Source organism: Phyllopteryx taeniolatus, chromosome 21, assembly GCF_024500385.1.
Source record: "Phyllopteryx taeniolatus isolate TA_2022b chromosome 21, UOR_Ptae_1.2, whole genome shotgun sequence".
NCBI lineage: Eukaryota > Metazoa > Chordata > Actinopteri > Syngnathiformes > Syngnathidae > Phyllopteryx > Phyllopteryx taeniolatus.
Window position 1 is genome coordinate 14,328,707 of NC_084522.1, and position 14,987 is coordinate 14,343,693.

A 14,987-nucleotide genomic window follows, 5' to 3' on the forward strand; every position below is an offset into this window, starting at 1 on the left:
ATTTTTTCTCACTTGCTACAAATTCGTGCTATTTATTTGATAACGGATTCGTTTTTTTTTTTTTCCCACCACAGCAAGTGTGTAAGTGTGGCTCAGAGAGTTGCCGAGGTATCATTGGAGGGAAAAGCCAGCGTGTCAACGGATTACCTGGCAAGACGACTGGAACTCGGCGACTGGGTCGACTCAAGGAGAAACGGAAATCCAAACACCAACTAAAAAAAAGAGTGAGTGATACTCTATTAAACACTATTCGTGGACCACAGATCTCCTGAAAAGTGATGGTTTTAGAGATGCGAGTTTTCTGCCCGATGACAGTGGTGGGAAACGTTTGTTTTAAACTGACATGATGGTGGAGCAAATTCATGTATAGAACAGCCATATTTTAACACCAAAACTTCAGTGCTGTATTTTGCTAGTTGATGACAAAAGATAACACTGGTAAACACACATGCAATAGTCTTCCAATGTGCTATTTGTTACCTGAATGAAAAATAGTAATTATGAATGTGAAGACAGGTTTTTTAATCAACTTTTATTTATACTGCTGTACATATATATTATTTTATACTTAATTCATATAATAAAAAAAACTATTCATGAGGACCTTCAATGTAAGAGTGAGCTATATTATGTTGAAACATTTCAGGGGCATCCAACAATTGTTTTTCCCTCTGCCTTCAAGCACCATCATAAGAGTCAAGGCTCCTTTGTGCAAAACATAATAGGGTACAAGATTGAAAAGGTTGTAAAGTTACCCATTTCACCATTACATTAACAAGGAGCATTGTTGCCACCAACCACTTTGGCCAAAAATCTAATTAAACGCAGTGCATGAAAACTGGAACTTAGTACTGTAAAAAAGTAAAACTGTCAGAAACTTAATTTGTGATTGTAAACCTAGTAATTTATTGAAATGACCAGATGAATATCTGATTTCTTCTATCATCTGAAGAAATTTGTGACGTAAATGTTTTTCTTCATTTTCAGGAAGAAGAATCAAGTGATAGCAACAAGTTTTACCCTCACCTTATGAAACCAATGTCAAACAGAGAAAGGTATTTACACAAACAATTTCATTTTAAAACAATACCCTTGATCGGCAAGGCTCAAAATAAGCGGATTTTTATTTCAATTTGGAAGTCAAAATTAGCATTTTAGGCCTCATAAAAACATTGAAAATCACAGATTTTTAAGTTTTTCGACTGAGCATTAGCGGGAGAAGGCTGGAGAAACTCAGTGCTCGCTGGACAGCCCACTGCCAGTTCGCAGAGCAGCCGCCTCTATCGCCGTGCCGAAGCCGGGCGAGGAGTGGCTACCAACAAGGTGGTGGGTTCCGCGGGAGGGCGGCTGAGTCTGTAGGGCTGTCTTGGTTTCGCTAAGGAGCAGGCCAGCTGGCTGGAGAGGCGTGAGCCCACGCGGGCGTGAGCCCACGCGGGCGTGAGCCCTCCTCGGCAGCGTCACAGGCGACACCGCGGGCAGAAAAGGCCGGCTGTCCACTGTTGACAGTACACTGTTAGTGTTAATTTCAGTGCAGATTTTTAATGAGTTGCTTGTTCTCCATGGCAAAAAATGTTGATAAATAAAAAAACATATATTTGTTAAAATTGAAGCTTTTACTTATTTCTTTTTACGTGGATTAATCACAAGGACAAAGGAGGGGTTCATCCTGGTTATGACCAGAGCACGGCAGGTGGTCTCTACCCACCCTGGACACCACAAAACCCTTCCCTTGTGTCACGTCCCTGTGAGATTAACGTGCAAAAAATTGCTCCTCAAAATTAGAAAGTTGCTCCTCAGATGAAGTCATTGATTAGCAAAACTGCTCCTTAAAGAAAAAGTTATTTCTAGCCTTGGATCGAGCAGAGGCAACTGCAGGGGGAGATCGGAAAGCGTAAGGGTCGGTTGCGGTGTGCATCAGCCTTATGGGAAAATTGATTGATGGGAGAGGGATGTGTTAGGACACATGCCCTGTCATTCTTGCAGATCTCCCCAGCTATGGTGCCTGTCAGAATAAGATGCTTGCACCAGCCACCTGATGTGACTCTAGAGATCTAAGCAGTGAGGGTCCAGTGCACCGAGACCCCTACGTGCACTATAAAACATGCCTCCACATCCCATTGCCTGCAATAAATTGAGAATTTGGCCAAAAGAAGCATAGCTTTTTCATTTTGATTTGAGTTAAGTTGAGTTTATCATTCATTGATGTGGATATCTGTTCATTGAAAGTTATTGAATAGAGAGGCATTATGCACTTGTAAATGACATTCGTATAACATATGCATACGGTTATCAGACATTTCTATTATTAATAACGTCAAAGATTTTATTTTTGATTTTGATTTTTAAAAATTCTTAGCTCCCGTATAATAGTTGGAGGGTGGAAAACACATTTGCGGTCCAGGCAATCATCAAAGTTGCCCATCTCTGCCCTAGACCATAGAACTAAGAAGCTAAAAATTACATACTCTTGTATGAAATGTCAGTGTGAGTTGTAAATCAAAGAGAGAGTCATACTACATACATTTCTCTCTCCTGCCCTCCCCTCATTCATTAGGAACTTTGTGCTCAAGCATCGAGTGTTCCTCCTGAGAAACTGGGAAAAAATGAGGGAGAAACAGGAGTTACTCAAGCGAGAGGGTGAAAGAGAGAGAGACTCCAGCAGCCTGTCAATATATACCCGCTGGGGAGGAGTCATCCGTGATGATGGCAACATAAAGTCAGGTGAGTGATTAATTTAAAATAAAATGACGTTTTATTTTGTTTGTTTTTGTTTTATCAGTAGCAGTCATTTGTTTTTCGAGTAGGTAGAATGTAAAGCTTATATGCATGCCCCTTTTCCCCCCAGATGTTTTCCTCACACAGTTTTCAGCCCTGCAGACGTCACGGTCAGTGCGTACGCGGAGGCTCGCTGCTGCTGAAGAAAACACAGAAGTCACGCGCACTGCTCGCCTTGCACATATCTTCAAGGAGATTTGTGACATGATTACCAGCTACAAGGGTTCGTACAGTAACTATTTTGTAGTTTATTTGTATAGCTGTTTCTTGATAGCCATATAACCTAAACCTATAAAGTGTATTCTGTCCCAAAGAAATACACACAAATTTAATTATTCTGTAAGTCTGACTGAAATTGCCCAAATTGAATCCATCATAGTCAAGCTCACAAAGCTAAGCTATTTGAGCATGTAAACAACAGTTCAGATCAACATCCAATCCCTCCCCACAAGGTTTGCTGTCAAAGAAATACTGCGCTCCGTTTAGCCTTCGAAGAAGTTAGCTGACCAACTTTATTTATTTATTTATTTATTTTAACATACTTTGTGGCGTAATGGGGAGAGAGCCCAATTGGGGGATTGGGACCAAACCCTAACACGAATAGCAAAACAATTTGACTGATTGACTTCCCTGTTGTTTATAAATTACCTATATTAGTACAACCCCAATTCCAATGAAGTAGGGAAGTTGTGTTAAACATAAATAAAAACAGAATACAATGATTTGCAAATAATGTTCAACATATATTTAATTGAATACACTACAAAGACGAAGATATTTAATGTTCAAACTGATCAACTTTATTGTTTTTAGCAAATAATCATTAACTTAGAATTTTATGGCTGCAACACGTTCCAAAAAAGATGGGACAGGTGGCAAAAAAGACTTGAGAAAGTTGAGGAATGCTCATCAAACCCCTGTTTGGAACATCCCACAGGTGAACAGGCTCATTGGGAACAGGTGGGGGCCATGATTGGGTAGAAAAGGAGCTTCCCTGAATTGCTCAGTCATTCACAAACAAAGATGGGGCGAGGTTCACCTCTTTCTGAACAAGTGCGTGAGAAAATAGTCGAACAGTTTAAGGACAATGTTTCTCAACGTACAATTGCAAGGAATTTAGGGATTTCATCATCCACGGTCCATAATATCATGAAAAGATTCAGAGAATCTGGAGAAATCACTGCATGTAAGTGCAAGGCTGAAAACCAGCATTGAATGCCCGTGACCTTCGATCCCTCAGGCGGCAATGCATCAAAAACCGACATCAATATGTAAAGGATATCACCACATGGGCTCAGGAACACTTCAGAAAACCAATGTCAGTAAATACAGTTCGGCGCTACATCCGTAAGTGCAACTTAAAACTCAAACTTAAAAGTATGCAAAGCAAAAGCCATTTCTCAACAACACCCAGAAACGCCACCGGCTTCCCTGGGCCGAGCTCATCTAAGATGGACTGATGCAAAGTGGAAAAGTGTTCTGTGGTCCGACGAGTCCACATTTCAAATTGTTTTGGGAAATTGTGGACGTCGTGTCCTCCGGGCCAAAGAGGAAAAGAATCATCCGGACTGTTATGGACGCAAAGTTCAAAAGCCAGCATCTGTGATGGTATGGGGCTGTGTTAGTGCCAATGGCATTGGTAACTTACACATCTGTGAAGGCACCATTAATGCTGAAAGGTACATACAGGTTTTGGAGAAACATATGCTGCCATCCAAGCAACGTCTTTTTCATGGACGCCCCTGCTTATTTCCGCAAGACAATGCCAAACCACATTCTGCACGTGTTACAACAGCGTGTCTTTCTTAGTAAAAGAGTGCGGGTACTAGACTGGCCTGCCTGCAATCCAGACCTGTCTCCCATTGAAAATGTGTGGTGCATTATGAAGCGTAAAATACAACAACGGAGACCCCGGACTGTTGAACGGCTGAAGCTGTACATCAAGTAAGAATGGGAAAGAATTCCACCTACAAAGCTTCAACAATTAGTGTCCTCAGTTCCCAAATGTTTATTCAATGTTGTTCAAAGAAAAGGTGATGTAACACAGTGGCAAACATGACCCTGTCCCAGCTTTTTTGGAACATGTTGCAGCCATAAAATTCTAAATTAATGATTATTTGCTAAAAACAGTAAAGTTTATCAGTTTGAACATATAATATATTGTCTTTGTAGTGTATTCAATTAAATATAGGTTGAACATGATTTGCAAATCATTGTATTCTGTTTTTATTTGTTTAAACTGTTCGACTATTAACTTCATTGGAATTGGGGTTGTAGTTTAAACCGTAAATATACTACAAACTATGATCCAAAACACTGTAATTCCACACTATTACAAAAATGTTAAAACATTGCTTTACCATTAAAAATAAATGACTTAGAGCTAAGCACGTATAATACAGTGTACGTACACTCCCAGCAATTCTTTTAAGATTATTACAGTACTGTAATAAGAACAAGTTTAGCATTCTGTTTCATTCAAGATGACGATGATGAATTAGCTGCACACTCCAATCACTAACGATTAAGATATGACTTCACAGCAAAGCAGACCAGTTACATCTCCTCAGGTCTCAGGTCTCTGTAACACTATGCTTATGTTATATTTTATAATCACCAAAGTCTGAGGGACCATAGAAATTGTCCCTGGTCAATCCCAACTTCAGCATTCCATTGCAATTTGATTTATTGTCTGCTACGTACAAATTATGAGTTTTGTTGCTGTAATTGTCCCTTAAGAATAAAATATATTTTTAAAGTTAGGATTTTTTTTTTCCCTACCTCAGATTCAACCAGCCAGACCCTTGCTGCTCCGCTATTGAACCTCCCGTCACGGAAAAGGTACGAATGTGAACCCATTTATTGCATAAAAGGTAAAAGGCTGCGAACTTTTTGGCACCTCACAAGAGTTGTGAATTTGTGTTACTTTAGTAACCAGATCTGAAGATAAAAATGCTTGTGTGTTTTTTATGTGAATTATTAGGAACAGCCATTACTATGAGAAGGTGTCAGACCCTCTGGATTTGAGCACCATTGAGAAGCAAATCCTCACGGGCCATTACAAGACCGTTGAAGCATTTGACACTGACATGCTCAAAGTATTCCGCAATGCTGAGGTAGGCAGGTGTCCCATTATATGTGCTCCAGTGAATATCCCTGTTGCTATGAATAATGTGAACAGAGTATGTGGCATTGGACTTGTGCTATCAAGTTATCGATGAACATAAGAAGGAGAAATGTTACTGTTAACACTAAGTATTACCATGTACAGTGTATAGAAATTACGAGAAATTAAAAGACAGTACGACCAAATCGGTGCATATAGTAATGTATTGTGTGACAACACACCCATATGTAAATGGGTGTGTATATGTAAAAAGTTGTTCAGTCAGTTAATAACCCTGCCTGGCAGATTCAAAAATATAATTTTCATGCAAATTTTCAAACCAGGAGTGAGTTTGTGTGTTCAAATATGTATTACCTTCAGAGGGTAACAGTGGTCCCTTGTTTCCAATAAAAGACTGCAGCGCTTGTGAAACTATGTCAAATGGAAACGTGGCATCATATGCAGTCCTTCTCAGCACAGCAAGACTTTGATTGAAAATCCTATTAAAACTTGTAATGTCCCCATTACGACTATACAAACAACACCCAAACATAATTGAGAACACAGAACAACCTCCATTTAAAGTGGCCGGTTGCTTGAATAATGACCTCAATCTTTACACTGTTAAAGAGATGTCCACTTATGATTGGATCACTCGAAATGCGTGTTTTGGGTTGTTTAAGTTAATTTCAAACAGATATTTCAAAAATAATGTGTAGTGCACAAATCGACGTCGTTGGCACGTCCCTTTTCTATCTGGTCAAGATAAAGGCACAGACATTTTCTTCCCCAGTACGTGCTATTGGATGTTTCCGTTACCTTCAACTAGTGTCTGTGGACTTCCTGAACTGACTGTTCACTCCAATTAATGTAGTGAGATAAGGTTTGTACAAACTAAATACCTAGCTAAAGTTTTTTTGCAATTTGGAAAACTCTAAATTGCCCATAGGTGTGAATGTGAGTGCGAATGGTTGTTTGTTTGTATGTGCCCTGCGATTGGCTAGCGACCAGTTCAGGGTGCACCCCGGCTCCCGCCCGAAGATAGCTGGGATAGGCTCCAGCAGCCCGTGACCCTTGTGGGGAGAAGCGGCTCAGATAATGGATGGATGGATGGAAAAGGATCATTCTTTTGCATTCATTGAAAAGAAACCAACGCACACTTCAGACTCTGAACCTACCATGTGCTATCTTACAGGAAGTACGTTTAGTCAGTTGAATCTCCAGGGTGGCAGGGGATATGTAATTTGATCATCAGTCCAGTACATGGACTCCTTTATTGATTCTGGACACTCTTATTGATTCTGTTTTACTTTTGACATCTGTGTAGTTTTAACAGTTTGAAAACGTGCTGGTAGAGCTTTTAGAAGACCCTTTAGAAGACCCTTCCGACGAGAGAATGTTAAGTAGACAAAAGGTGTGAATATGTACACACGTTGTGCAATGACTTTAGTTCGCTGTACAAAGCATTTGGCTGGCTGTTCTTTACTAACAGGAACCGTGAGGTTGTAACTGTACTGCTGATCACATTTCCATGATTTCTCATGAATGCCTTGTTTTCCCTCTCAGAAATATTATGGTAGGAAGTCATCCATAGGCAGGGATGTCTGCCGGCTGCGGAAAGCCTACTACAGTGCACGTAACGAGGCTGCCGTGCAGATTGATGAGATTATGGGCGAGACTGCCAGTGAGGCTGACAGTTCCGACTCACTTGAGCGTGACCGGGGCCACCACAATGGAGCGGCCCATGACAAGGATGACGACATTATCCGTTGCATCTGTGGGATGTACAAGGATGAAGGCTTGATGATCCAGTGTGAAAAGTGCATGGTAAGGAGCAGAGAGTGGAAGAGGAATATCAGTACTCATTGAAGTCTATTGTCCATGTTATTTTATCTTTTAACCTGGTTTGCTTTTTGACCTAAGAACACAGGTTTTAGCAGTAATTTTACTTAAGAGATTAAAGTAAACCAAGTAATTTCCAATGGAGAGCCAAAGAAAAATGAGAAAATATTAATATTAAAATATTCCTAATTAGCCTTTGAATTCCAAACCAGTTCCAAAGGAAAAGACAACCATTTTTGTTCCTGTTAGAATGTGCACAATGAGGTGATCATTCATTCATATCAGTGTTATTTCCTCCAAGTGGATTACTGTACAGTGGAATCTTGATTCCCAAACTCACAAAGAAACGCAGAGCGTTTGCAGTTCTTCACAAGAACAGATTCAATAAAAACAATACACGGCGGCATGAGCCCAGCATTGCCAGTGAGAGCTCACCTGACACCGCTGGAACTGCAACACTTTCCAGGGCTTCCTAATATAGCACAGTCACTTGCACTCTTTACTTTCTTGGGAGCCATACTGAGGTCTAATGTACCGCAAAAAAACAAAGATACCTGAAATACGTGACACATGGGGCGACCGTTTACACTGTGTGAGAGAAAGCATGACTGAGCCTTCTGCATGGATGCTGTTTGCGAATTGAAGCATTGTTCGTGAACCAAAGCAGCATTTGTCCGATGATATTATCCGTAAAATCGATTTGTTCGTGAACAGGGGCTTTCATGAAATGACGTTCCACTTCTGTTTTTCCTCAAAGTGATGGCACATACTTGTTTTTGTCCAAGGTGTGGCAACACTTTGACTGCATGCGGTTGGAGGCAGAGGTCGAGCACTACCTGTGTGAGCAGTGTGATCCCAGGCCAGTAGACACGGTATGTTCGTATGTGAGAGGATGGATGGCAGAACATCATGCTGAGTCTACGCCGGTTTTTCTTGGGACTTGGACATTTAAATTTAATTTGTCTTTTTTTGTGTGTGTGTTAAAGGAAGTTCCCATGATACCTCAACCCAGCTATGCCCAGTCTGGCTCTGTCTACTACATCTGTCTCCTAAGAGATGAGCTGCTTCTACACCAAGGTATTGACAGCAGCAACCCTACTGCATGTAACATTCGTGGTTTGAATGTAGTTTAGTTTATGCACTGTATTCTACATTATTCACATCTCATAGAAAGAAATAAATAAATGCTGTAAATATACAGTATACTGTAAAGATGTTAAAAAGTAACCTGCGTGCTGCCTGTGTGTGCAGGGGACTGCGTTTACCTGATGAGAGACAGCAGACGCACACCTGAGGGCCAGCCCATCCGACAGTCTTACCGCCTACTGTCTCACATCAACCGAGACAAACTCGATATCTTCCGTATCGAGAAACTCTGGAAGAATGAAAAGTAATTCAATGACCTCAACTACCTATACATAATACAGAAGGGAAACATTTATTTGATCGCTTGCTGAATTTGTCACATTTTATTGTTTGTGAATTATGGTAATGGACAGAATAGTATTTGTTGAAAATGCATACAAAACACAAAGTATGAATATTTTAAACTGTTATGCATTTTTGGAGGATCCACAAGCAGTTAGTACTGCACAGTTTTGTTGCCCTGGCAGTCTTCTTCAGTCTTATCTGATACCAGACATTATACACTCACATACTTATTTGTGTTCTAGTCATCATCATGATGAAAGTTCTTATCTATTGATGTCACATTGGAGTAATATTGTGGCTTTTACCCAACCTTGAAGGGGTGAGCGATTTGCTTTTGGCCACCACTACTTCCGTCCTCATGAGACACACCATTCGCCATCACGGCGGTTCTACCAGAATGAGTTATTTCGCATGCCACTCTACGAGATCATCCCTCTTGAAGCAGTGGTGGCAACCTGCTGCGTTCTCGATCTCTACACGTACTGCAAAGGTGAGAAAATGTTTAGTTGTTTTTCATTTTCAAGAGGTTAACATGTCTTGACTGATATACTTGATTGTCTTCCTGAAGGACGACCAAAGGGGGTAAAAGAGCCAGATGTGTACATCTGTGACTACCGCTTGGATAAGTCAGCTCACCTTTTCTACAAGATCCATCGTAACCGCTACCCAGTGTGTACCAAGCCATACGCCTTCAACCATTTCCCCAAGCGACTGACACCCAAGAGAGACTTCTCGGTAAGACGAAGGGGTGCGGTGCTACGCTCTGATTCTGATACACTCGATGCACTGATACACAAAATTTGCTCGGTGAGCGGCACGGTAGAATTAGTGGTGAGCATCGTTGCCTCACAGTTCTGATGTTCGTGGTTCCCATCTTGCCTGTGGCGTTACTGGAGTGGAGTTTACATCTCTCATGCTTGTTTTCACTGGGTACTCCGGCTTCCTCCCATATTCTAAAAACACTATCTGGACTACTTGCACCAGGTCCGTGACATACTTCTGATCTCACCAGTGCATATGAGTAGGCTTTACACGATCAGGATTTTTGAGGCCGATCACCGATCAGCAAGTTTGAAAAAACCATAACCGATCCGATCACAAGATTTACATGACTTGTTCATTTATTGTATATACTTGTGTACTGTATACTGAGTATCTTCAAAAGTATTGTCTTAGCATTTTAGACAAACGTTAAGATATCAATGACCTCTAGGGGGCATTCAAGGATTGACCACTGACATAAATTTAGGTCAAATTGACATTACAACTTGACAGAAATAATGGGTGCTAATAATGGGTACTAACTTACTGCAATTAAATGACTTTAACAAATACTGTTAATGACACGCTTACTCGTAACTTTCTCACTGTCCGGCTATATGAACGGGTGGTTTCCAGAGTTTGCGTCCGTTTGGATTTTCCTTTTTTCCACGCGGCGTTGCTTGAACGCGGCATGCTCCTCCCTGTGTACATTCTTCAGGTGCCCGATCAAATTTGTTGTATTGAAGCATTTAGATCAGTATTCCCCAACCTTCTTTGAACCGCGGACCGGTTAGGAGTCTGCATTTTTCTCATGGACCGGCTGTGGTGGTGTGTGTGTGTGTGTGTGTGTTAATTGTCTACTTGTCTGTTGTAGCCTCACTACGTACCTGACAACTACAAGAGGAATGGCGGCCGCTCAGCATGGAAAAGTGATCGTTCCAAAGGATCTGAAGGCTGCGAGGATGACGGCTCTTCGTGCGAGCGGGTTGACGACTTCCCACCAGAGGCTGAAGACAGGAGATCTGAGGAACACATGGACGTGGCTACGGTTGGCCCTGAACTTTTATCGGGCAAGACTCGACGAGAAGAAGGGGACAATGATGAAGATGAAGAGGGGGGGGAAGGGGAAGCACCTGAGGCTGAGGAGCAAAAGGAACAGGAGGAGGCTTCCACAGAGAGGTTAGGGGAAACACTTGGGCAGCCGTCCTCCTCAGCTTGCTCTCCGCTCCACCACCCTGCCCTGGGCAGGAGGGAGGCCCAGAGGGAGCGGCTAAACAAGATTCTCTTGGATCTGCTGCACAGAACCCCCAGCAAGAATGGTGAGGGACCTGGCACACAGCAGGGTGGTAGGTCAACAGATGACTGAGGGCGTCAGGTTTTTTTTAATGCATAATAGTTGATACATTTTCTGAATACTTCCAATTAGGTGGAGTGATACGTGAAAAAAAAACCTGAATTAACTCATAAGATAGAGGAATGGGGTGACTCTCAAACCATTTTCATCAAGGCCAGTTCTAACAGATCGAATAAAGGACGCGTCATATTCTGCATATTGAAATGATTTTTATTTTTTTGGTTCTTCCATTGTCCAACCTTTTCCTGCAGAAACATGATTTATTATTTTCTTTCATTTTGCTTACATACTACACCCCCACAACAAAATATTTGAACTTAATTTGCCACAGTGTTAACCACAATGGTTACATATGATTCAGAACCACATCATCCATTCGGATTACAATTGATTATACCAAATGTATATTAAGATGAAAAGTTGTTCCCTAGACATGCTATTTACCATTACTTCCCCATTGAAAGTAAAAAAATGTATATGAGTCTGACAAAACATTTTCATAACCTCCTAGCATGTAGTTTTCATGGCCATTTTTTTTTAAATTTATGTTGAAATACATTTTTAGTCATCTTTTAATGAACATTGTTGAAAATAGCTAGCAGATTGAAACTTCTGCATCAACTCAATGAATCCCAGTCGACCAAAACACCTTGTTCAATATGATGTGTCTGCAGGAATCACTGAAGAAGACTTTGCTGACTAAGCAAAACCAAAATCGGATTGGGGAGCTAGCATGTTTAATTTGCATGTAATTACAAGGAACAATACACTATAACAGGGAGCCTTCATCTTGCAAAGACTACCCACCCTGCCCAAAATGATACCTGAACACTTGAACCCATCTGTCTCCAAAGTAGTGATTTCAGAGTATTTTTTTGAACATTTCCCTTGGCAAACTTGTCAGAATGCCATCAGGCAGTGAGCACTTTGAGGACTAACACACCACTTACAGGAGAGCCCTTTCTAAAGAAAAAACAAAAAACCTTTCTTTGATTTTTGACCTCACCTTTCAGCTATTTCTGTCAAAGCTCCTAAGCGTCCCCTTTTTGTGTTCTTCCAACAGCCGTAGATGTCTCTTATCTCCTGGAAGAGGGTGCAGGGCGGCGCCTACGGCGACGGACACTTGGATTTGGTGATTTTGTTGGCAGAAAGTAACATTTCAACATGCCGGGCGAGCCGACTGCCTTTCACCTTCTATTGCACGAGAGATGATAAGAAAGGAAATGAGTCTAGTTGGCTATTAAAACCTTCCAGACCATAATTGCATCATTTGGACCTTCTAGGTTACCTCTTCCAGGACTTTATCATCTCAATAATGAGATGGTGGAGGGGGTTTGGAAACTCCGACTTTATGTCAATCTGTTTTCAAGGAGTGTTTTTAAGATGAACACAGGACAAAATGCCCACACATGAACTGAAATGACACGTGGTACTGAGTAGCACACTGGCTGAAAGATGGCTATCGCTCAGTCAGTGCAGATGAGAATGCTGGATAACTGCTCCCCCTTGTGGGATTATGCTGCAATGTCAGTGCATCAAATGAGGGAGGGTTTGTGCTGGAACATTTGGAGTGGAAGCAAACAAATAGTGATGCAAGATGCTGCTCGTGAGAAAAAAGGGTGGGTAGACTGCACTTTTGGTACCATGGATATAGTGAAGCTCTGTTTAATGTATCTGTAATGAAAACACTAAAACAGTACTTGATGCTGTAGTGTGGCAAAATGCAAGTCTATTATCTTTCACCCGCTATACTGTAGTCAGCCTACTCATGTAGACACAGACAAGATCTGCTTGTTTTTAAAGGAAGGGAGGGGAGAGCGCGTGTGCGCTTTTGGTCAAAGTGTATTGTTGAGCTTTTGGTTTTGCGTTTTCTTTCCTCCTCCCCGTGAGACGCTCAAGCTTTTCAATTGATGGATTCACCAGCTTAACTAAATGAGGTGGGAGGGACACTGGCTTGAACTGTAACGCCTTACTCAGCTGTGCTCTCTGACTGCCTGTTTTGGAGGGTGTGCTTGCACACACTTACTGTGTATCTATAGTCTACACAATTTCCTGAATATTTCCTGTTTTTAAAGAAAAAAAAAAGAAGAAAAAAAGGGCTTAATGGCAATGAACAGTTTTAAGAAAACTATGGAAAACAATGCTTAACATGAAATGTATCGTGATGGTCATATTTTCTTATATTCTGTGAGACAAGTGTATACTGTATAATGGGAGGGGATTCGACTTTTGTCTTTTTGTTCCTTGTTGCCATGGAGAATGTGTTAAAAGAATTAGTGATATCTGATGAGATTTCCCCTGTCAAATGCCTCTGCATAAAAGGGACAAGCGGCAGTGTCCCAATGTTGTGAACTGACAAAGAATCCATTAGAATGACACTGAGGATGGAGAGTGGCAACGGTTTAGCTGTACAGTGCCAAGTTATGTATATAGACAAACGCTTTACATTGAGGGGTTTCTCCTGAAGCAATATCTTGAAAAATAATTTTGTTTATTATTGTACTGTACAGGACTCAGCCCTAAATGTATTGCAATTATTATGATAATGCTAATATTTTAATTGATTTGTATTGCTATTATGAAGACACTTAAACTTGGAGGAAAAAAAACATGTTTTTTTTTTTTTTAAATTTTTAAGTCTTTAATCTCACCATAACATCCCTGACAACATAAGAAGCCTACGTTAAGTTTTGTTGCCTATAAATGAAATTCATGTAAATGTTGTGCATGAATGAGAAGAATGTCAAAACGTACACAAGAAGGCATCGGGGCACGGCAGTGACACAGTAACACCCTTGCCACTGAATATTGTTAATAATATTGCTTTTATAAAGGAGTGTACTCCTTGTTTTTTGCTGCAAAGTGTTGAACACTAAAAAAGCTAGCCAACTTAAAAATGTTATAATATTTTTAAGCAGTGATAGAAACAAAAACCAACCTGTCAGACCATTATCATGTTCCTGTTGTTATTTTGTTCCCTTTTAAATAGGACATGCTTCCGTTTTTTAATAGCGGTCATTGTATGATGCTTGTACTTGTATTTGTGTGTTTTCCGTGATTTCTTTAGTTATTTTTAGACAATCACAAAATAAGATGCAAGCATTGTAAATGGCAGACTGGCTGACATTTTGTGACGTGTACAGTTTGTCAAAAACCTCCCCCACTCGTTAAAAGTTTGTAATTATGATTCTTAAGTCATGAAAATATGCTGTTGGTTTTTACTTTTTGTTTTATATTTGTTTATGATTTGTTTTTTTTTGTTTTTTTTTAATAAAAAGCACTACATTATTGTGAACCTACTGCATGCTGTGTTATTAATTGAAGAGCGTTTGGTTAAAACGGTTTGGCAGAATTAATAGATCCGTCCTTTTTCTGACCGCTTCCCCTCACTAGGGTCGCGGGCGTGCTGGAGCCTATCCCAGCTGTCATCGGGCAGGAGGCGGGGTACACCCTGAACTGGTTGCCAGCCAATCGCAGGGCACATACAAACAAACAAACAACCATTCGCACTCACATTCACAGCTACGGGCAATTTAGAGTGTCCAATTCATGCATGTTTTTGGGATGTGGGAGGAAACCGGAGTGCCCGGAGAAAAGCCACGCAGGCACGGGGAGAACAAGCAAACTCCACACAGGCGGGGCCGGGGATTGAACCCGGGTCCTCAGAACTGAGGCTGACCAGTCTAACCAGTCTTCCACCGTGCCGCCAGAATTAAT

The 14,987-nt window shown here is 41.0% G+C and overlaps 1 protein-coding gene across 4 annotated transcripts in view; it reads left to right on the forward strand.

Moving 5' to 3' along the window:
- The window catches only part of ash1l (ash1 (absent, small, or homeotic)-like (Drosophila)), a 49,789-nt gene extending 35,224 nt beyond the window's left edge, over positions 1–14,565 (forward strand). For all 4 annotated transcript variants that reach the window (XM_061760474.1, XM_061760472.1, XM_061760473.1 and 1 more), the window contains 14 exons: positions 75–224; positions 988–1,055; positions 2,555–2,721; positions 2,846–2,998; positions 5,562–5,616; positions 5,759–5,891; positions 7,448–7,708; positions 8,509–8,595; positions 8,710–8,800; positions 8,975–9,113; positions 9,472–9,644; positions 9,723–9,889; positions 10,791–11,235; positions 12,334–14,565. In XM_061760474.1, coding sequence (XP_061616458.1) covers positions 75–224; positions 988–1,055; positions 2,555–2,721; positions 2,846–2,998; positions 5,562–5,616; positions 5,759–5,891; positions 7,448–7,708; positions 8,509–8,595; positions 8,710–8,800; positions 8,975–9,113; positions 9,472–9,644; positions 9,723–9,889; positions 10,791–11,235; positions 12,334–12,425 — 2,181 coding nt within the window. In that variant the 3' untranslated portion in view covers positions 12,426–14,565. The remainder of the gene's footprint in view (positions 1–74; positions 225–987; positions 1,056–2,554; positions 2,722–2,845; positions 2,999–5,561; positions 5,617–5,758; positions 5,892–7,447; positions 7,709–8,508; positions 8,596–8,709; positions 8,801–8,974; positions 9,114–9,471; positions 9,645–9,722; positions 9,890–10,790; positions 11,236–12,333) is intronic.
- The last annotated feature ends 422 nt before the right edge of the window (positions 14,566–14,987 follow it).